Below are 23,921 nucleotides of genomic sequence, written 5' to 3' on the forward strand. Positions count from 1 at the left end.
AAGTTTCTACTGATCTGTGTCACAGCTCACTGATTCTTTTCCCTGGTCACATCCAGGCTACTGACAAGCCCATCAAAGGAATTTCTCATTTCTGTTACAATGTTTTTGATTTCTAGCATTCTTTTTACTCTTAGACTTGCCCTTTCTCCAATTACTCATCTGCTCTTGCATGTTGTCTATTTTATCCATCATAGCCCTTAACATATTAATCATAGTTCTTTTAAATCCACTGTCCGATCATCCACAAATCTGTCAGAACCAAGTAGGGTTCTGCTGTCTGTCTTGTTGGACTAGTTTTTATTGTCTTTCAACATAGCTTGAATGTTCTTCTTGAAAGCCAGACATACCATATGGATAATGGAGACTGGTAAATAAGCCTTTTGCATGAGGTTCCATGTCAATCTGGCTAGGAGTTAATCTGGTTCTGTTTAATACTCTCCTGTGGCTGTAGGGTCCAGAGGCTTCAAATTCCTCCAGTGTCCTTGTTTTTGTCTCCCCTGTTGACTTCGGGCTTCCCTAGGTACTCCTCCTCCAGAAAGCGTCTCCTTTTTGCTGCTCTTTTGGCTGAAATCTACCATTATTATACTGGAGCCCTGTTGGTGTGGTAGTAAGGTGTTGATGAGCATAAGCATTCTGTAAGCTGATGGTGAAATCTCAGCCTTTCATGGGCCCATGTTCCTGGGCTGTGACCTCTACAAGCATCTCTAAGCTTTATTTTTCCCCTTGTAGGCAAGAAAGGAAGGCTAGATTGAAATGAAGTAGGAGAAATGCCCTTCCTCAAAATGGGATAAGGCTCTGGTGAAGTCCTTACCCTCAGTAGAGTAGGCCTTTGTCAGAGAACATTCTGGGCAGGTTTCACAGTGGCTACTCTTTCCCCTTTCACTGTCAGAGCTCCCACAGAATCTTCTTCAGCTCTTCACCATGCGAACCTAATGGGGTTCTTGGAGGCAAACCCCCAAAAGTATGCCCCCCAAAAGTGCATCACTTGAGGGTTTTTCTCTCTCATCCTGGTCCTCACTCAGCCTCCAGCAATTCCTCAAAATTACCACGTAAATGTTCCTACCAGTTTCTATCTCTAGCCACATCTACTCTAGGGAAACAGATCTTGGCTGTGACTCTGGATTTACCTTTCTCTGGATGTGGGGGTGATGGTCTGCCCTACAACCTCAGTTTTCTGAGGGGTCAAGAAAAATCACTGATTTTTTTTTATTTCAGCTTTTTCTAGTCATAGAAAAGAGAGCAATGTCCAAAGCTCTTTACATGTTGAAGCTGAAACCAGAGGTCCAACAGTACACTATCTTAACTTTCAAAAATAGATTTGGTTACAATGTAGAATTTGAATGGAAATTGCAAATGATTTTATTTCAAACTTAGATCTGGTCAAAGTGATTCTTTAATAATAGGAACCTGGGGAGCTGTTCATTTAAACGTCTGAGTGGTAGACAGGGTCTAAAACCTCAAAATCATGCTTCGGAGATGGGAATCTTCTGTGCCAAAGAGTAGGTAGGGCTGATGCTACCAAAACTACCCAACAGGTTTCTGGCCTATTTTTGTGCATATCAGATGAATTTGGATTTTACCTTAGACTAAGCAAATGAATTTCTAGTGACATGAAAGCATGATCTCTTCAAAATCTGAGTATGTTGGAACGGGGAAAAGGACAGGAAACCAGATGGGCATCCACAGTGCAGAGCCATAAAAATCTGTGCAATCAAGGAAGATGTACTCTGGAAAACACCCAGACACCAAGTAACCGACTAGCCGAGACTTCCATAAAGTAAGTAATGGTAGCTACAAAAAAAATCTCAGATCCCACAGTGTGGACTAGGGTTGTGGACTCAGTAACATGACCCTGAACTGGGGAAAATCTCAGTCCCCAGAGGATCCAAGATGTTCCAGTTCTTTTGGAATGAGCCGCCTGTGTGATTACCTCAATCCACTGTTGACTTATATGACTTCACTGCCCTGGACTTATTTGTCCAATATTCCCTTCCCGGCCATATGCCATTAGTGCTGTTGGTTTCTCTTTCCGTGTCTAGCAAATGATCCAAATCTATTTCCACCCACATGTTCCCTCTTGTACTCGGAGAGTGGGATAGCTCCTCTAAAGAGAACCTGTCAGGGCTAATTAGGGAGGAAAGCCTATGTGGCAATGTGTAGGTTTAAAAGACAAGAAAATCCCCCATGGAGGTTCTGTAGAACACTTTGGATATACTGACAAGTTAATAAAAAGCTTGATTCGGTGACATATTTTTTAACACACTGGCATGGAAAGTACCACTGGAAATAAAGTGACTTTCAAGGGAAAATTTGTTTCATTGAACTCTGTGAAGAACTATTATTGGTCTTAAATCTCCTCTGTTTCATGGCTCCCGAAGTAATGCATCAAAGAACAATCAGTGAGGGAACTGGGTTTCCACTCCGGTTCCACAACCTGACAACAGCTTGTTTGTGGCACTTGGGAGCATCATTGTTAGAGAAACTCTCTCACCCAGGGAAAGCAGGCCGAGTGTTCTTTTACTCTTTCCTAAACCTGTGTTCACACAGAGCTAACTTGGAGAAGGGGCAGGAGGAGAGGGGAAGAGGAAGGGAGAGAAGGAGGCACGCTGACACAGATGGACGTGTGTATGCTCTGACTGGAGAACAGTCGGGAGAACATTTGGTAGTCACAGCTTTGAGAACACCAAGTTTGATACTGTTTGTGTCAGCTGTGTGGAGGATCACTGGGTTTACAAAAAGTTCTCTCCCCTTTCTCAGCACTCTTGTGAAAATAGCAGAAAGCTCTGTCTGCCTGAGCTTCAAGCATTCTAACAAGTGGCTTAATAAATCAGGCACATAAGAGCCCACAGCTCATTAGTGACTCTGTATGTATTACCTGGCTGGCAAGATGAGAATAAAGAATTGTTACTTTAATTGTTATTAAAGAAAAAGCAAAAGAGGGGCGTCTGAATAGCTCAGTGGGTTAAGCCTCTGCCTTCGGCTCAGGTCATGATCTCAGGATCCTGGGATCGAGCCCCACACTGGGCTCTCTGATCAGCAGGGAGCCTTCTTCCTCCTCTCTCTCTGCCTGCCTCTCTGCCTACTTGTGATCTCTGTCTGTCAAATAAATAATTAAAATCTCAAAAAAAGAAAAAAAGTTTAAACAAAAAGAAAAGGCAAAAGAGATCAGTATGCACAGTAACTACTAGAGTTGGAATTTAACCTAGAAACAGAGAACTCTTCAAACTTCTAAGTGGCTTATGTCCATTCATATTTATAACTACCACCTATGGCCATTTCAGATGATCCCATCTCAATAATCTAAGAGAAGCCACTTAGTCAAACTGTAAGCACTTACGCTTATTTTCATGAAGTCAGACTTAACCGTGGTCATGAATCTCAATAAATGACTTGAGAAAATAAACAACATGGTAGACCAATAGCCAAGATGGCTCCGGTCCTCTGTCCCCTATATCTACGCCCCTTGAGTTGTGATATTTCAGCTCCTCCCTTGAAGAGGTGGAGTCCTTTTCCTTTACCTTTTAAATGTGGGCCAACTTGTGACTTGTTTTAGCCAACACAATGCAGAAGAAGTGATACTGTTCCAAGTCTGAGCCTAGGTGGCAAGAAACCTTGCACTTCTGCTTTCTCTCTTGGACTCGTACCTTTATATGAGAATAAGTCCCAGCTCATCTGATAGAAGGTGAGAGGGCACAAGGAGACTTTCCACCTGAGACTTTAATAGACAGCCGACCAGAGACTTATGAATGAGGAAAGCTGAAGTAAACTGAGCCCATCCCACATCAGGAAGGTCACCAAGCCAATCAACAGACTTCCAAAAAATTATCGATGATTATCATTTGAGGGATGACATTTAGCAGTACTTATTTGACGTGATCGATGAATATTAACTTTCTCTTGGAACTGCTGTCTGATTTTCTTTGGACTCATCCTGATTTCTTGAAGGTTTTAGACATGTGTTTGTTTTCTTCACTGATATAATAGTATATATAATATACAACACAAACTTTTTACTTAAGCCCCAAGCGTCTCTATCATCCTGAGAAATGCCAATATCCATACAGAAGATTCTTTCTAGTATGATTTTTCTTTAACCTTCTCAATTTGAAGAAATTTTACTCTCATAGGCTCTTCAGTGACGATCTCTCATTCCCTAAATTCCTTCACACCAGAATTTTTAACCTCCAATATCTCTAGCCTTCTCATATTTTTTAACCACGTCCGATATTCAAGTTTGTTGAAAGTTTCTATCTTTGATTCCTCTGCTTTCCTGCATTGTGTCAGCTCCTTCCTGATCTCACTTCTGTAGCAGACACTATACACTGGTTCATTTCCATATCAAACCCCCTCCTCCCTGAGCAATCCATGGGGATGTAGGATAGATGCTGGAAAATTGAGACCTTGAATTTCTGGTCACCTTTGCAAGGAGGGGTGAAGTGTGACACAGTTCTGTCTGAAGAGGTTGGGGGAAGTCACAGTGGAAGGCTTCCCTTCCTGAAGAAATCTTTGTTAAGAGAAAGCCCTTGGCTCCCTCCTCCTTCCAGCCTCCAACTCAAACGTGATGAGACAATTGTTCAGCCACTGCACTGCACCCACAAAGATCACAGCCATATGACAAGGATGACAAAAAAGAATGACATATTGATGCTACAGTGATGACACTGGAGTTACACCATGACCCTAGCATCCATTTTTCAGGATTTTTTTTTTTGTATGAGAAAAATCATCTCATCCTTCCTTGAGCTATTATATACAGTAAGGTTTTCTGGTGCTCATGGCTGTATCACACAGCTGTACTGATACAACTTCTTTTCCTATCTGGTCTTTACACAATTCAGTAGATCTTGCTTTCTACCATACTGCCCTATACTGCCCTGCAGCATTCCAAACTAGAGTCCCTCCAGCTGCCCACCTACCCCTAGACCTGGATTACAAACCTATCTAGAGAAATCATACAAATATGTATTCTTACCAATACAAATTTATTTCAAGCTTTAGTTGGTAAAATATCCTGAGTTTGACTCCATACTGGAGTAACTCTTCCCTCTCTTCACCTAATAGCAACAACTAAGGTCTATCACTCTTCTCACTGTTTGTACCATGACTTTGCAAACTCCCAGAATCAATACCCTCTTGTATTTATACAGAAGCCATAATATAGGAGCTCCTAGTGTCACTTTTCTTCGTCTTCTCTATTCTTTCCTGGAATCTTATCTTTATTCCAACTCTTATTTCTCTCTTCGCAGCTCAGTGAAAAAGTACACTATTTTTTTTAAGTAGGCCCCATACCTAGTGTGGAGTCCAATGTGGGGCTTGAACTCACAACCCTGAGATCAAGACCTGAGCTGAGACCAAGAGTCAGATATTTAACTGACTGAGCTACCCAGGTGCCCCTAATTGCCCCTTTTTCTAACTAAAGCAATTTCCTCTTTGCCTTAGTGGTCCCCTTGTACTTGTTTGGGGATCACTCTGCATAGGCCATTCCCTCCTTCTACTGTGTTTTTGAACACTTCCTCTTTGCTGGTTCTGTCTCCAGAGCATACAAAAGGACTTGCGTCTCCACTACCTTCAGCGAGCACTCTTTCCCTTTATCCATATCCTCTAGCTGTTGCCCTCTATCTCTCCACACTGCGTTGCCTGTCTATCACCATAAAACAACAGATTGTGTTATCGTTATATTTTTCAAATCCTCTGCAGCTGTGGTTCTGACCCCACCATTTCATTGAAACAGCTCTGATCAAAGTCGCCAGAATCCTTCTAATTGCATAATTCAATTCATAATTCTTTCCCTGGCATTCCGCGCCACTAGCCACTCTCTATTTGAAACTGTGTCATCAGTCAGCTATTGCTGCATAACAAAGCACTCCAGAAGTTAGTGGCTTAAAACAACAATCACTGAGTGTTTTGATGTTAAGTGTGCAGGTCACATGGAGGTTGGTTGATACAGGCTAGGCTTAGCTGATGGTGGCTTATCCTTCTGCTAAGTCCAGTGAGCTACCCAGGTTAGTCTTTCTCCTAGCAGAGATGCAAGAGCACAGGCCCAGTTGTGCAAGCTGCTTTCCAGATCTGTTTGTGTCACATCTGCTAACGCTCCATTGGGTCAGGTATGTCATGTGACCAAGCCTAGATTCAGAGTGGGAGGGCACTGAAAATTTACATAATACTAGGAGTAGATACAAGGAGGGTGAAAAATTAGTCATTAGTGTAACTTATCTACTCTATTACTCTGCGGATTTTTTTCAGTGTGTGATAATCACTTCTTCTATAATTGCTTTTTCTCTCTCTTTTTGGGAGGCTCTTCTGATGCTCACCTCTTGGGTGTGAGTGTTTCCTCATATTTCACCCTTGGTGCTCCTTTTTCTCCTCACTCCTTGTATACACCCCACCATATTCAGGAGTCCTACTTTTATATCTCTACATGTACCACTTCTCTAGCCAAACGGAAGCATCTGTAGCCTTCCACATGCATTGTACTTTTTCATGCCTCATGCTTTTGAACATTCTGGTACTTCTTTCTGGCGGTTTTACCGCCCTTAGCCTGGTTACCATCTGCCCTCTTCCACAAGTCAGCTCAGTTAAAGCATCATCTTCCTTTCTCTCATCCCTCAAAGTCCAAGCTAGTGTTACAACATAGCAAGCCATCAACAAACTCTTATTGAGATAGTTATTTAAAATAAAAATATGTAATTAATTTTATTCCAAATTTTAAAAAACCAAAGTCTACTGGGCAAAGACAAAACACTAAAATTTGTTTTAGCCTACGGAGGTACGAGGTGACACAGAAACAGATTTTATACTGCTTTTTCCTCCTACTTGTCTTCAAGAAAAATTCACAATGTGACATGTGATAGCTGGAAGTGAATGATTCATTTTATTTTGACCTCAAATATAACCTCTAAATGATAGGGCTTAAACAGGTTTTTTTTTCCCCTAGTGGATGACATACTATTTTCTGAAGCTGACCTTCACTTTCCTTGTTTATATAAATGGTTGAATGCTTTTCTTTTGGCAAAGCATACTGTTTCCAACCATGTCATTGGTATCTCTTATGGACTGTGCAATGCTCCAGGAAATATAAAGGAATAAGTAAGTATAATTCTATCAAAACATTTTCTCCTGTAGCTTCCTCTTCTCAAGTAGAGTTTTATTATAAACTCTCTGATAAATAATTCACTGAGAAATTTACATGTTCATAGTCCCTTGGTAGCATGACACAGTATGAATGCCATAAACTTGACAAGTGGTCAAGGATATAGACTGTGTTGGCCTAGAAATAAACAAGCAACTACAAGTAAGTGTTCCAAGAGCACCACAGCTTTGTTGATGAAAGACAACTTATCAGTAAAGACTCACATAGGAGAGCTCAAAAGGAACAAAATAATTGAAACGGTACCATAGAACATTCTGGGTTCCATAACACTACTCTGCTGCACCACACATCCTTCTTAGCTCTCATTCATTTCTTAAAAGAAAATAAAATTTGAATCTGGCATTCTCTGCTCTAGAAATACATAAGAAGCAGAATAGAGGGGTGCCTGGGTGGCTCAGTGGGTTAAAGCCTCTGCCTTCAGCTCAGGTCATGAACCCAGGGTCCTGGGATCGAGCCCCACATCGGGCTCTCTAACTCAGCAGGGAGCCTGCTTCCTCCTCTCTCTCTGCCTGCCTCTCTGCCTCCTTGTGATTTCTATCTGTCAAATAAATAAATAAATCTTTTAAAAAAAAAAAAAAGAAAGAAACAGAATAGAGCAGGTCCCTGGTTGGGAGGTTTACACACCTGCGTGACAGATACAAGACAAACAGGTGAGCAGTTCCAATAAACCCTAGAAGGAGTGAGATGAAAAAAAAGGAGAAAGAAGAAGAAAAATACTTTTCCATACTCTGTAAGAAAGAAAGAGATGTCAAAGTACTGGTAGAGGGATTCCCACTTCTGTGATAAGAGAAGCAGAGAACAGCGAGGCATGCGAGTGTGCTCTTATGGAAGGTGGCAAGGAGTGAAAGGAGGCCTTGGGCAATGGATTCCATTTCTCGGTGAAGTGGGAAGCAATATGCAGATAGTGACAGGAAAGTTCTGGAGTCACAGGGTTGGAGAGTGAGAGAAAGCATATAAGAGCCGAGGTGGAGAACCAGTGCTGAGCAGACCAGAGAACTGTCAGAGGTTTCCCCTGCTGCTCTGAAAGGTCTGTTGTGGGTGGAGGCCTGACAGGTATCATGGAGGCGCATGTCATTTGCTGAGGGGAATTTTCTACCAATGTGATGTAGGTAGAGAAAAGCCAAATGAGTTGGATACATTTAAGTGTTAAATGTTTAGCTAACAAAGAATCAAAGAAAATAATAGCTTTTCTCACTTTATGATGGCTCCAAAAGAAACAGCCCAAAACCAAATTCCATAATGACTCCAGGAGAGATGTCCCTCGGGCAAACCCCCCAGGGAGGGCCTTCTTCCCATTTGAACAAATGGCTGCCACACGGACCCAATGTCCTCACCATATAGACTGCCACTCTCCAGGCTCTGAATCCCCCATTCCATCAAACATAACCTAGGGGTGAAACAGAGGGGAAGAAAGCCCTTTGGGAACAGTTTTTCCTGTTCTCCATGCCCTTGTCTGTGTCTGGAAAGAGACAGTTGGACCTTGAATATTTTCATTCGTGCTGATCCCTAAGTTTTAGAGCTTGGAATAGTGGAATAGGAAATGTGTTTAATCACGTAGTCTTGGCCCATTGTTCAACATCTGTATCATCCATATCTTGACCTGAGGAAGAGGGTATATAATGATGCTTATTACAATGAGAAATATACACACAATCCATTCGTGTCAACTGAGGTCAATCTGTACATGTTTATATTTGATTATGCATTTGAAAACTAGAGATGGATCATGTGTTGAATAAGCAGACATGATCAGCGTTAGTTCTTAGCAAATGCTTTGTTATGGGGAAACCAGGGCACAAAATGCTCATTTTGTTCATATTCAGTGTTATTTTCTCCCCATACAAAAGTTGCTTTGTTTTAAAATTAACCACTTTAAAGGTCCTCATCTGGCCTATGAATAAATATTTATAATGTGCTTTGACTGTGAAGAGGGTCATTAGCATATAAACTTGGACAATGAATTATTTCCTCTGATAAGGACGCAGATCTGTGAAGAGCAAAAATGACTAAACTTAATGAAGGCATTTTATGCTCATAAATACCTTATCCAGTCCTTCAAAATCATCAAGAAATGTCCTTTATGAGACATGGTTTAGAAGAATCACAGAAATTAAGAGCTGGGTGAGATTTAATAGGTTTCCTTGCACCAGCTCTTTCTCTGAATCAGTACAGAACTGACTCATGAAATACGTTTATTTTTTTTTTTACCAGTTTATAGTTCCCTTCAGGGCAACAAAGCACCATAAGGGACAATAGCGTCATAGTCTATACCCCGGATCAAAAGGTTAGCATTTCTTTCCATTTAAAAGAGACACTAAATAAGATTTTCTTTTTCCCCTCTGTGATGTTAGGAAATATGCTGAGCCCTGAGATTTGTTTCAAGTTTGTAATTTGTGCATGAGCTGGGGCGTGGATTGCCCATAAAGTGAGTGAAATTTTTAGTTCAACGAACGGTTCGAAAATTGCCCCATTCACTAGAAATGGCAAGAGGAGGGTCCAAAACACACAAATAAATGAATCCCCTAAACCTTATCCAAAAACATTCTCATGACTGTCCTGCAACCATGTGAACAAGCAAATTACATTTCACCTTTTGCTGCATGAACAAGTACTGAATCATGATAAAAATTCATGGCACAGACCAGGACAGGAAAGAGGAAAAAACATAGGCTGGATATCTCATACAGAATTTGAGTGTGCAGGAAAGGCATCGGCTTGTATAGGCAAGTCTTTCTATGGAAGAAAGTCTTCCTCTCTATAGGCAGGAATCTATGAGTCTGCAGGGAAGGCATCAGCCTGTATAGGCAAGTCTTTCTTTTTCTTCCCAGGTGCCTGCTTACCTCCCCCTTGCCAGTGTGCTAATAATGGTACAGCAACCTCGGCTTTGTACTCAGCGATCCCTTTTCACTCATATCCTGACCACCCCAATACCAAAAATCCAGAGAAGGACATCAGATAAAAACCACAGAAGCTGATGAAAGCATTGTCCCCCTGCTGGGACACCAATACCAAACTTCTTTGACTCCGGGTAATGCCCCTCTCCCCTGGCTTGTAGGCCCATGGTACTGTGAGATAGTGGTATAATGAAGGCACCAAGTTCTTTTCAAGGTCATCTGACTCTCTGACCCTCGCTCTCTTTCTTCCCATCCATTTCTCCTAAAACGCTCACTGCAGTAATTCTCTGACCCCGCTTGGACCTCGGATGCCATGACCCTGTTGCATTTTCACTGTTTGTTGCTACTTACTCAGCTTGGAGTCCGTGATCTATCAGCACACTCCCTCCTCTGAAAATGCCTTCAAAACCCACGTTCCTCTCTTCCTCAGCTAAAATCACCTGGAGACATCCCAATCCTGATTAATCCTACTCTTCTCACGCTTCCAAGAGCTGAACGTGACCAGAGCCCGAGGCCTCCATAACCGGTTTCGTGTTGAAATTAGGGCAAGTCCCTTCTGCTCTGAGAGAACACAAAGTTCTCTCATCTAACTTCCCATTTTGAATCCAACTTCTAATCTAACTTTCATGTTCCCATCTAACTCCTTCACATCACTCAGATGATCGCTTAAACATTTTTTCAGAGCAGCCATGCCTTATCAACTCAACCCAAATAGCCTCTCCCTCATCACACCTCATTACCCTCACTTTGCTTAAATCATCTTTGTAACGCTTCTTGCTACCTGGTGTCCCATATACATGTATACATATATATCTGCAAATACACATGAATGCCATGGACACAGGGAGTTTTTCCTGTCTTTCAACTTCAACACTATTATTTTGTGTAAAATAGGATTTGTTGTGGGGACACTACCCTGTGCGCATTGTGGGATGTTCGGCAGTGTCCGTGGCCTCTACTCATTATGTCAGTGGTATCCGCACTAGCTATGATGGCCAAAAGCATCTCCAGACGTTATCAAATGTTTGCAGGAGTCCAAAAGGGAATAACTCCCCCCAACTGAGAACCACTGCTCTAACACAATGCCTGGCACAGAGTGGGTGCTAAGCGAACATTTGATGAATGAATAAATGACCAAATTGTAGGTCACAAAGAAGCCCCAAGAATTAATATGGCTTCCTTCTCTAACTTCTGGCAGAACTCTGTTTAAGTCTTAGCAGAAAAAGGCAACTTACCTTGTTTTGGGGGAAAGAGAGGATTTTGCACCAAACGTTCTCAACCCAGACTACACGTTAGAGTCACCGGGGGAAGCTTTTGAAAAACTCCTGCTGCCATGCTCCTCTCCAGAGCAATTAAATCAGAATCTCAGGAGGTGGGGTTTAGCCTAGATCATTTTTAAAATCTCCTCTTGTGATTCTGATTTGCAGCCAAAGTTCACTTCCTGTTCTTTTCAGTCCTGCAAAGACTAATTTTATAGCATAGTGATCATCACCGAGAGGACATTTCTCCTCACGTGTCTACACTGGTGATCAGTGCTTTGGAAAGGAAGTAGATATGAGCACAGTAACTTCTTGCTCCATCTATATCTTCTATTCCCTGTCCTATTGTTGATCCGTGTTCATCCTAAATAAAGCAATTTAAAAAGTAGTGTTCTACTCTTGGTCATTAGTTTTGATAAATAGGAAAATGGTGTTACCTTGCAATTTTCTTTGGTAATAGTGGTTTGTGCTGTGCTGTCATATTGGGACCAGATAGAATAAAGGCCTTAAAATAGTACTGTGTGAAAGTCTTGATTTATAGTAGCTCGCATACTAGAAACAAAAAGATTATAGATGCATGCTCAAAACAGAACATGTAGCCAAGCAGGGTTAACACTACAAATTAGAGAGGCCCACCGATAGTCATGAAACATATGATGGTCTACTGGTAAGAACATTAATAACCGTGATTTTAAGTGTCATGTTCAAGTATGCAGAATTTTTCATTCCCAAAGTGGTACCTCATAACTTGAAAAACAAACTCTGGTTCTCAAAGATGAATCATCCTGAAGTGAACTAAATACTTTCTAATTCTAGAAGAGGTTTCTTATGGGAATGACCTGTTTCACTGTGATTGCAAAACAAGTAGGCATGATACCTGTCCCCATATTGCAGTAAGTTCGGTATGCAAAATATCCTGAAAAAAGAGAAACAGTCTTCCTCTATGAATAACAAATGCAGCTTTTCTGCAGTAACTCGGACATGAAGCACAACTTAGGACAACCTGGTAACAAAGTGCACACAATGAAGTACACAGGCCAGTTTTGTTCAGCCGAGCTCATAGAACGAGAGCAGAGGGGCGCCTGGGTGGCTCAGTGGGTTAAAGTCTCTGCCTTCAGCTCAGGTCATCCCAGGGTCCTGGGATCAAGCCCCGCATTGGGCTCTCTGCTCAGCGGGGAGCCTGCTTCCTCCTCTCTCTCTGCCTGCCTCTCTGCCTACTTGTGATCTCTGTCTGTCAAATAAATAAATAAAATCTTTAAAAAACAAAACAAACAACAACAACAACAAATGAGAGCAGAGAAGGCAGAGACCTGAGATTCAGAAGCCCCGGGGTCTGGCTAATAACCACGTGTCCTTGCCCAAATTACGTGCCTCTCTGAGTTCTACTTTTACTTGTAAAAATAAGAGTTGGACTAGAATAGTAATGAACTTTCCAGCCTCAATTTAGGAGAGTAATGGTTGTGATAAGCTGAGTAATGCATCCCCTCCCCCCAACTCCTACCCCACAGAGGATGTCCACCTCTGAAAATCCCTGGAACCTGTGAATATGTCATCTCACTAACAAAAGTCACTTTACAGAGATGATGAAGTTCAGGACCTTGAGAGGGAGACAGGAGGAGAAGACATGAGGATGGAAGTAGAGGTCAGAGAGGAGAAAAGATACTGAATTGCCAGCTTTGAAGATGGAGGAAGGGGTCATGAGCCAAGGAAGGCAGGCAGTTTCTAGAAGATGTAAAGGCAAGTAAATGGATTCTCCCCTAGAGTCTCCAGAAGGAAGGCAGTCCTGCAGACCCATTTTAGACTTCTGCCCTCTAGCACTGTGAAATAATAAGCTTTAAAAATAATAAGTTTGGGGGCACCTGGGTGGTTCAGTGGGTTAAGCCTCTGCCTTCGGCTCAGGTCATGATTTCAGAGTCCTGGGATCAAGCCCCACATCCGGATCTCTGCTCAGTGGGGAGACTGTTTCCCCACCCCACCCCCTGCCTGCCTCTCTGCCTATTTGTGATCTGTGTCAAATAAATAAATAAAATCTTTTAATAATAATGATAATAATAAGTTTGTGCCACTTAGAGCCACTAAATTTATGGTAATTGGTTATAGCAGCAATAGGAAACTAATTTAGGTTAAGATCTTGGGTGCTGCTATCAGACTCTCTGAGTTTAAATCCTTCTATTATTCACTGGATAGGTGAACTTCCACAAATGGCTTCAACTCTCTGTATCTCAGTGTCATGTTAAAAAATGGGATGATACAGTACCAGCAGGAAACCTGTTGGTTATTTTGAGTTTACATGAGGAAATCCTGAGGATCATCTGGAACTTAGTATACTATCTTTAGATAAATGTAATCATTGTTCTGCTAAATTTCATAATTTAGGATATTTGCACCTCCTTTCCTATAAATCATTTCTTTTTATATAGTCATCGAGGAGCACCGGTGTGGGAGCATTTACTTTTAAGAGTTATGTATAGAAACATTGCATCTGAGTCTTACAATCAACCGTGAAATAGGTATAACATTAAATTTTCATACGAGGCTGTGGGAGGTCAGTTCACGCAAGTAATGTAGCTAGTGAGTGAAGAAATCACAGTAGCTTGTTCACTGTTACATTAACTGCATTTATTGGCTAGATGATGACGAAATAATACGTATACATAAACACAGCAGTGGGCACTCAACCGACACTGCGGAGTCCTAACACTAGGCCACCCCATCAGATCCACAGGGTCACAGTCTCCTGCGCTTCACCAACCAGCCCAGTACCCAGGAAGGTCGCAGGCAAACGGTGGACGCCTCCTGTCGCGCAGAACCCTCCCGCACTACCGACAAGGTGGCGCCGTTACGACACAAAGGCGGGGCCTTCGTGGGGACCGCCTCCCTACATAAATGGAGGCGGAGCCACCTTGGAGGCCCCAGTGCTGCCTTGGAGTTCGACCCGCCCGCCGCTCCGCCCCTCGGGAGAGTCGGCGCCACCATGGAGGACTACCACCGCCACTGCGATGAGGTACCGCCCCTCGGCCGCCCGCGAGCGACCCCCGCCCCCGCCCGCCTCGGCGAGGCGTCTCGGCCGGGTGGTCTCCCGGCGCCGGGGCGGCCCCGGGAGTAGGGGTGCGGCTCCCTCCCGGCCCGGGTCTTCCCCTCCCCTTCTGGCCGGGACCCGCCCCGCCCGGCCTGGCCCCGGTCCCCGGCCCGGCCTAGCCCTAGCCCCCGACCCCGGGACCCTGAGGGTGGGCTGAGAGTTCGGGTGGCAGGGGCGACTGGGAGAACGTGGGCCGGGCGGGGAATCGGGGCCGAGGGGTAGAAGGCCGGACTCGGGGTGCGTGGGGTGGGGATGGGGTGTCGGGCGCCGCCCGTCTGAGACTGGCCTTAGAAGCCTGTCTGCCCGGCCGTTTCCTGCCCCCCTTGGCGTACCCGAAGCAGGTGCGGCAGCCTCGCGAGCGAGGCCCCGGGGGCAGAGCCGCTCGGTGGCACTGTGGCCTGGGTGGGCTGGAAGGAGGTGGTTCATGGATTAGGAGCCCTTACTTACTGACTCAGGCTTCCCGGCACCTCACCAGAACCCCATGATGTCAGTTGTTATCTTCCTGTTACTGATGGGGGACTCTGACTTTCACAGCGACTAAGTAAATTTCCCAAAGTGAAAACTGGCCGGGATGACATGCTCTATTTGAACCCAGGCCTCTGACTACACACCTACAACTCGGGCTTCACTTAACCTTTAGGACGATAAGGCCTTTTGGATCCCAGCTTAACCTTTGACAGGCCTGAAGGGCAGAATAGACAAAGACGTTTTCTGTTCAGCCACAGGTGAATGATGCAGTGAAATGAAAGTAGGCACCTGGAGGAGGTGCCACAGAAAATGGTGTATTAGAGCCCTGGAAAGGGCTTTCCATCCATCTGTCTGTAGGTGGAATTCTGCTGAAGCTACAACCACACTTAAATTCATTACTTCTGTGATGCAGGTAGCAGACATACTTGTGCGTTGCTGGGAAAGTAGTCTTATTTTACAAGTTGAGGCACAAGCAGTTTCTCAGACAGACCTATCCCCCAACAACTGCTAGTCTCCTGACTCCTAAGAGGGTTCTGTATGGCAGTACTTCCTAAATATATTTTAAAAGAAATAAAATTACATGTGTTACCATGGCCACCTGGTACTACCTGATTTTTTGGTGCCCTTCCAAATTGAAGTGAAATGGACATTCATAGAACACTTTTGCAAGTAGATAATAACCTTATTTTAAGGTAAAATGATAATTTTGAGAGGGTCAAAATGTGAGAGCTGTTTCCACAACTCTAATTGTTTAGGGTTTTATTCCTTTGTTGTTGGGGAATTCTCTGGTGTAATTAAATGAGTTGAAAATAATTTAAATCTATACTCAAAATGATACTTTTCCAGGATGATTTTTTTTAACTAATTTTAAGTTACACAGTGAGATTTACCAAAATGGTGATGTCATAAAGCACCTAAAACGTCTCCATGGAAACAAATCACATATTACCTAAAGAGGTTGAGTTTAGACTGCAGTCTTAGTCACATAGCCTGGTTCCCTACTCTAGGACACTTGGATGTCATTAATAGTTGCTTTTAACTCAGAATTCTGTCAAGCCACTTCACAGCAAAGGCTAATTTGCCAGGACTGTTACAGTAGTAAAGTGACATTAATTTAGATCAAGCATTTTTGTAACCTTTAACTCGGAGAAGCCACATTTTTGTCCCATGTAAGTTAAAAAACAAAATTGAAAACAGTCTATTAATCAGTTTCTTCTCATGAACCACCTCATTCTTACTTGCTGTGGTCTTTTCCTATATACTGACATATGTGTATACCTCTTTCTTTATATCTTCTTCCTGCTATTTCCTGAGCTTTACAATACAAAGCTTCTCAATCTAGGACATCCATCAAAATCACCAGTAAAGCACCCTTTAAAAAAATTGTGATTGCCAAAGCTATGCAACAGCCCTTATGAATCAAATCTTGAGGGAGGTTGGTAGGGAAAGCATCCCACAACTTTAGAAGTGTTCTTGGTGGGGGGCACCTAGGTGGCTCAGTGGGTTAAGCCTCTGCCTTCGGCTCAGATCATGATCTCAGGGTCCTGCGATTGAGCCCCACATCGGGCTCTCTGCTTAGCCGGGAGCCTGCTTTCCCCTCTCTCTTTGCCTGCCTCTCTGCCTACTTGTGATCTCTCTCTGTCAAATAAATAAATAAAATCTTTAAAAAAAAAAAGTATTCTCGGTGGGATTAGCAGCCTGGGTAGAACTGACCCCCCCCCTTGGGACGCCTGGGTGGCTCAGTTGGTTAAGCAACTGCCTTTGGCTCAGGTCATGATCCTGGAGTCCCACATCGGGCTCCCTGCTTGGCAGTGAGTCTGCTCTCCCTCTGAACTCTCCACTCTCACACTCTGTCTCTCAAATAAATAAATAAACTTAAAAAAAAAAAAAGAACTGACTTCCCTTACCACTACAGTCTGCTGTCACTAAGACCTGCCCAGGCCAGCCTAGGGTATTCTGCGTGTCGTCACAGCTAGAAATGAAAGGAAGTCTGTGCTGAAAGCAGCTGTATCTTTGTTTCCCCCCTTAGGTTGGCTTCAATGCTGATGAAGCGCACAATATTGTTAAAGAGGTAAGTTACACATCTCGTTGGTCTTGAAGCTTGCTGCGTTGATGGAAACTTTGAAAAGCTCTGTTTTTGACTTCCAGTACAAAGTTAGAAACCTTACTATTCAATCAAGATTTTTAATATTTACTCGGTTTTTATGGGGGTGCTTCATAGAGATGGGCCTTAGAAAGCTGTTTTATTTTATGCTCTCAGGCATCCTGGAGCTTACTCTGAAAGTGATATTGGAGTATTAGTCTAGAAAACTAGTTTGCTGTTTTGTAAAACTGATGTTCTGTCTTTTGAATAAAAGAAGTTTTATTCTGGTAGGCCAAATATTAGTTTAAATGTTAATGCTATAAAAGTGTGTGTGTGTGCACACACACTTTTATACAGGTAAACTATATGTAAAATATATGTCAAAAGATGCTAGAAATATGCTTTTGTAGCCAAATTTAATTGAAAAAATAATCACTTACCATCTTATAGACACGGATATGATGCTAAATCAAAACCTTAAGTATTTGAAACATGAAATCTGGTCCTCATAGTAGACAAACAGACAAGAAGTTCTATTTGGGAATCAATTCTGGCAGAGAAACTTGAATTACTGTAGTGGTATACCATACAGACTACACAGTGGGGTAAGGTATTTATGAACACTTTTAATAGTCCTGAGTCCTTTTTTCACTGTACCAAATCCCAGGGGAAAATTGAACTGGCCTAGAAGGCAACCTTGTATTGTAGGTATGGTAGCTGAGGCTGTGTCCTAGCAGGCCCTACCTGCCTCTAAGTCTGGGCTGTGTTGGCTTGCCTTCTGGGCACTGAGCACTTCCTCAGTCCATGCTAAGACAGTGCCTCACCTGTCTGAATGTTCTAGGGCACAAGCTCACCCAGAACTCACCCAGGGCTGGCCTTATACAGCTAGGATCAAGCCGAGGTCTGAGAAAGCTAGACAGGCCCCTGAAGATCCTGCCATATTTTTCAAGTTCAGACTCATGTGTTCAAACTCCATAGTATTCAAACTCCGTCCTATAGCAGGATGGCTGCGATTAACAACATAGCATTGTATGCTCCAAGCCTGCTGAGAGTAGAAAAATAGGGGCTCCGAGAGGTGAAGTCACTTGCAAAAGACACAAAGTGGTAACTGCATGGAGGGATGGATATGTTACATAACTAACCTTATTATGATCATTTCCTAGTGTATCTGTGTATCAGGTCATCACATTGTACACCTTGAACTTGCACACTGTTATAGGTCAGTTACATCTCAGTAACGCCGGAAGGAATAGAACAGCAGCAGCGATAAGGGTGACGATGGTGATCTGTAAGGTGACATGGGGGCTTACTCTGTCTCAGTCACTGGACTTGAGCGCTTGACATTCATCTCACTCCATCTTCACAATAACCGGATGAGGATCTTTAAGGATTAGGAAAATAGGGGCTCCGAGAGGTGAAGTCACTTGCAAAAGGTCACGGTGAGTAGGTGGCAAAAGTGACCTTACACCTAAGATTGTGACGCTAAACCAGTGGCCTTAACCATCCAGAGGTGGATGTGAGTGAGCACTGGAAAATTATTCAACAGTCTTGTGCTGGAGCACCTGAAAAGTGGTGTTTGTTCATTTACTTTTAGTGGCGGGAGGTGGTAGCTTTATGGCTGAGTAATTACATAATATCAACAAACATGTAATTTTTACACATGAGAATTTGCTTTTTAAATTGGACTCCTGCTTTATTTCTAGAATCCGGAAACTCTTCAAATCCCAGCTGTTTCAAAGCCAACCTTCAACCAATTAATATCACCCTTTCTTAATCTCCACTCCCCTCCATAATCCTTTTATGACATAGCTTATCATCCTGATTAGTCTTTCTTGTGTTACAGATTTCTTTTATTAGCTTCTCTGCTAGTTCTTTACAACAGAGGCCATGTCCTGTTGATCTTTATATGGCCCATAATATCTCATAGAGATGATACACGCAGGAACACTCTGAAAATTCCAAAACAGCTGGAGACAGCACGTAATAAGTATTTACCAGAAGCCTATTTTCTAAGATGCTTTTTGGGGTTATTAATTTTTTTTGTTTTGAATAAATTTTTGCTGTTGTTTGTACAGGTCTTTAACTGTCCTCTGCTCTTTTAGTGTATAGATGGGGTCTTGGGTGGTGAAGATTATAACCAGAACAACATCAACCAGTGGACCGCAAGCATAGTGGAGCAATCCTTGACACATCTGGTTAAGTTGGGAAAAGCTTATAAATATATTGGTAAGTATCAGTGACCTTCCTCCCTAATTTGCTTCCCTTTGTCCTCACAGTCTTCTCTGAACGTAGAGACTGTAAATGAGTAATAGACAAGTTGGATTCTAATAGGATGTGAAGGACTTCCGGCTTACTGCTCCAACGAGAGTATCTGGTAATACCTAAAAGATGGAGAGCTTTCGCTACTTGGAAGCACTTGGAGCTCCTGCCAGCCGCCTGCCTGTCCTTGGCAGCAGCCCGTTTTACATTTGTATCAGCTGCCTTCTTCCATGGAGACCCACTTAGCCCTACGGTCTCCCCATCAGGAGCTCCGTGCCTCCCCACATACATAGGATGGCAAAGCGCCACACGGTAGTTGTTTAGACAGTGTAATCTTTTCTTTATTTTTTTGTGTTTGGATTATGCCCAGGGAATGAGGCACGTGATTTGGCCCAGATTTTTCCTGCAGCATAATCACCAGTGGTCATGGCAGTGGGCAACAGACTGGATCCAGTGGGGTCAGAATTGTGGTGGTAGATAATCAAGAGGACTTATTTTTTTCTGTTTGCCGAAAGCTTTGTTTTCTGTTCTTTTTACAGCTTGTAGAGCTCTGAACTCAAACACTCAGATATCTGAGATATCTTTTCCTTTGTTAGTGTTCTCACGCTGCAACTTTATTTTCAGTGACCTGTGCAGTGGTCCAGAGGAGTGCCTATGGCTTTCACACAGCCAGCTCATGTTTTTGGGATACTACATCTGACGGTAAGAGACCTTAAGCTGATTTATACAGAATCCAACTTCCGGCAGGGTCAAACAGTGCACTTATGATCAAATGCTCATTTGTCTCTAATTAAATTTTGAAAAGGCTATCAATAGGATCGCTTTGTACCTAGCCACAAGTATGTCTTCAGAGAGAGATGAAATGTGAAGATTTAGCAGATTGCAGGAAATAATATATTAAAACTGATGAAAAATGTGTATATATATTCCCTCGCAATTTCAATATTTTGCTGATATTTCATCTGAGTTCTCGTTTTGTGTGTGTTTCAGGAACCTGTACCGTAAGATGGGAGAACCGAACCATGAACTGTATTGTCAATGTTTTCGCTATTGCTATTGTCCTGTAACAGACTAAAAATGTTCGGCCAAAGCCATTAACTTAAGAATTTGTCAGTGTATCCTTTCTAAAAAGAGTAGTAGTTACTTAGTAATGTGTTAGATGACCAGTGTGCAATATGCTTCAAAAGCTACCAATGAAAACTGAATATTATAAGCAAGCAATCTCATAGTGAGTTGGCAGATTATCTCATATTCTATCTGGCATTATTTAAATAGGAAAAATTTATTGTTGGCAAAAAACAAAAGCAAATATGGCATGACATAAAAATATAATCTTATATTTACACCGGCTTTTCACCAGCATGTACCTAGGAAGATGGGAAAATCCGTTCAGATAATAAAATTCTCTTTCATCCATAGAAGTTAACAGGGATAAATATATGACCCCCCCAAAAAAAGCTGCAAAGATAAATGTGCAGAAAATAATAACTAGCTAACCCTTCTTAGTTTTTCATTTCTTCTCCTCACTTAGTTGTACATATCATTGAGTAGGAAATAATTCTGTTCGTTTTTTTTTTTCCCTACCAACTATTACTATAGTAGCAACCATCAGCGACTTACTTACTTTTTTCTGAGAATTGTCGAAACAGTTTTTTAAGTTTAAAATTCTTGGATTTACATTTGAGGGCCAAATAAACCTGGTAACCTGAATTCTCTAGTTCGGCAAAGTTCATGACCATGTGTGCTAAAAAGTACATGACACTGTCAGCCGCCTTACACGGACTCATTTCACGTAGAGCTGACATGTATGGGATCCTTATTATATGCTTATTTCTCTCTCAGCATTGTAATTATCAATGTACTGTGCGAATTCTAAGTTACCTTTGGCACCTGTTCAGTTGGACAGCTAACATATTTGGGGAATAAATAAAGAATTATTTTACAAGAAGAAAATGAATCTGGTTATCCACATAGAAACAAGCAAAATGAAAAGCACCTGTTGCTGATAGAGAATTGTCAGTTTAAGCATTGCTCCTACCAAGTAAAAAAATGCATAAAATATGCAACTATTAGTTAAAGGCCTTACTAACAGTGTAACTATATAGATAGTCAATTTTGTGATTGGTTTAGTTATAACCATCTGTACGTAATTTAAATACTTACTACATGGGGTTCAAATTGAGTGGAGTCCAGTATAAGTTAAAAGTATACAATTATTAGCAGGTTAATGAATATCTCAGGGCTTATGAAATGTAGTTGTATTTATTAAGAAAATAAAAGATGAGAAAATAGATGGTGGTAGATAGTTGGTCTGACAACTGGTCACCAAACGCTAAGTCAATCTGGTTATTTACGCTGGAAAACAAAATTTTACGTATTACCACTAACACTAATATACATAGGGAGTGCAACCACGATTCATTGCATTTTGAGGGGAAAGAAAGGCTTAGTATTAGTACTGACAATATTAAGACAGTGATGGTATTCTTGTAGGAATACTATGTGCATGTTTGCTATATTGCTGAATAATTTTTCAATGTTTAAGAAGAATATTAAGAAAATACAAGGAAAGAGTTTCATGCGGTGATACACGTTTTTTGGCACGTCAAAAATTCTCATAGCCATTCTCAAGCCTTTCTTTTACTTTGCACTGCTGGCTTTTGTGCCCTTGAAGATTATAATAGTGACCAAAATATTTGTTTGGTTAAGGCTTGCTTTTGATTATTGTTATTGAGGCCTGATTTTAAAGGAATAATAATCAAATATACCTCGTGAACTTGCTATCTGCTCTGTTTTTATTTAAAAATACAATAAAGATTATATTCCTGTGCTGTGCTTTAGCTTCTTGCGTGATCATTGAATAGTTAAAAAATGGCATTGTGGGAGCACCTGGGTGGCTCAGTGGGTTAAACCTCTGCCTTGGGCTCAGGTCAGGATCTCAGGGTCCTGGCATCAAGTCCCACATCAGGCTCTCTGCTCAGCAGGGAGCCTGCCTCCCCTTCTCTCTGCCTGCCTACTTGTGATATCTCTCTCTCTCTCCCTCTGCCAAATAAGTAAATAAAATCTTAAAAAAAATGGCATTGTGCTTACTTGAAAAAATTCTAAAGAAGAACAAGGGAAAGGAATGTCAGACCACATAGATACAGCATACAGAATAAATACCACTAAAATAGAAACCCAAACCCAGTATTCAACATTACAACATAATTAATAGCTTCTATTTTGTGCCTTTTACCCTGTGACCTTAAAAGAAAATTTCACTTTTAAAAAAGTCAATGTAAAATACATTCTGTAACTATCCATTAGCTTTTAATGACTATTTTTGGCAAGGAATTCTATCCTGTTTGTCAACTTTCAATTGAGTTGTTGCTGCTGTTTTTTTAATTAAAGACTTTAAGTATGTAAAATTAGTGTATTCAAATGTAAGTACTAACTCGGATTTTTGTAAAGCTGCAATTTTATGTTTGTAAAGTGGTGGTACGTGGCCTTAAGTTGATGGTAACCTCTCATTACATTTTCTCTAGTAAAAAGTACTTTTTTGCTCCCCCCAAGCTGGATTTTATCTAATTACGAGTTACTGAAAGCATTTCACCACATACAGTCATCACATATTTAAAGTAATCTTAAGATACTGCAGATTTGGGGTGCCTGGGTGGCTCAGTGGGTTAAGCCTCTGCCTTAGGCTCAGGTCATGATCTTAGGGTCCTGGGATCGAGCCCCGCATCGGGCTCTCTGCTCAGTGGGAAGGCTGCTTACCCCCTCTCTCTGCCTGCTTGTGATTCTCTGTCAAATAAATAAAATCTTTTAAAAAAAAGATACTGCAGATTTTATTTTCAAAGGTTGAGTAAAAACAAACAAACAAAAACCTTGACTGTTCCTGACAAGTCTCTCAAAAGTGAGAGAAAACTGGCTTTTTATGACAAAGGAAGTAGTCTTTTCTCATAGTGGACACCAAAGCAGTTTGAGAGATGAACTGAAAATTGCACCCCATGTGTTAGAATCTACCCAAGGGGAATTTGTTTTAAAATCCAGAAGGTGGAGCTACATTTGTGGCTAGAAAAATGAGTAAAATTGACTTTTGTATATTTGTGAAATTCCCTGTAAAAGGATCTTCTTAAACACTCACCTCTTGCAAGATTCAGATGGCCATCATCCTTCTATATCAAGAGGCCCAGGAGATTCCAGTCCGCCATGCCAGTTGCAAACTCAATCATTCCCACTGAGGTTCCACTTAATGTCCCTCTATGTCATCCTTGGATATGTAGGATAAACAGACAATCCAGGACTATTTAGAAATGACCTGCACTGCTTCATGAAAAGAGTCTCTTTCCAAAATGGTTTCTAAACCATTCGTCTCAGGGACGAAGCTGGGACTTTGAACAGACGCTTACAGCACCACTGGTATGATGTGTATCTTCCCTGCAGGGCACGAAACATGGGCAACTCCCCCCGCCCCCCCCACACACACACTGGGATCCTTTAAAGGTGTAGACTGTATGCGGAAGTTTCTTTGCAGCTCTGCCTCACCAGGTCAGAGAATTTGATGCCTGGGCTTATCCAGTAATGTATATTCGACTTTTTTCATGCCAAAACATGCCTTTTTATTTTACTGAATGCTTCATCTTTTTATGTACTTTTTTTTTTAAATGAACACCAGCTTTTAATGAGATATTTCAGTCTGGGTTTCTCAGGGCAGAGTTTTACATGAGCCAGTAATGAAAGTTCTGTC

At 41.9% G+C, this 23,921-nt stretch overlaps 1 protein-coding gene across 1 annotated transcript in view; it reads left to right on the forward strand.

Annotated features, from left to right (window-relative positions):
* The window catches only part of DYNLT3 (dynein light chain Tctex-type 3), a 42,383-nt gene extending 20,351 nt beyond the window's left edge, over positions 1-22,032 (forward strand). The window contains exons 3-7 of the mRNA XM_044234740.1: positions 14,029-14,307; positions 16,880-16,921; positions 19,036-19,159; positions 19,817-19,894; positions 20,183-22,032. Of these exons, the coding sequence (XP_044090675.1) occupies positions 14,029-14,307; positions 16,880-16,921; positions 19,036-19,159; positions 19,817-19,894; positions 20,183-20,259 (600 nt within the window). The 3' untranslated portion in view covers positions 20,260-22,032. The remainder of the gene's footprint in view (positions 1-14,028; positions 14,308-16,879; positions 16,922-19,035; positions 19,160-19,816; positions 19,895-20,182) is intronic.
* Positions 22,033-23,921: the final 1,889 nt, after the last annotated feature.

The sequence above is a fragment of the Neovison vison genome, chromosome X, assembly GCF_020171115.1.
Source record: "Neovison vison isolate M4711 chromosome X, ASM_NN_V1, whole genome shotgun sequence".
NCBI lineage: Eukaryota > Metazoa > Chordata > Mammalia > Carnivora > Mustelidae > Neogale > Neogale vison.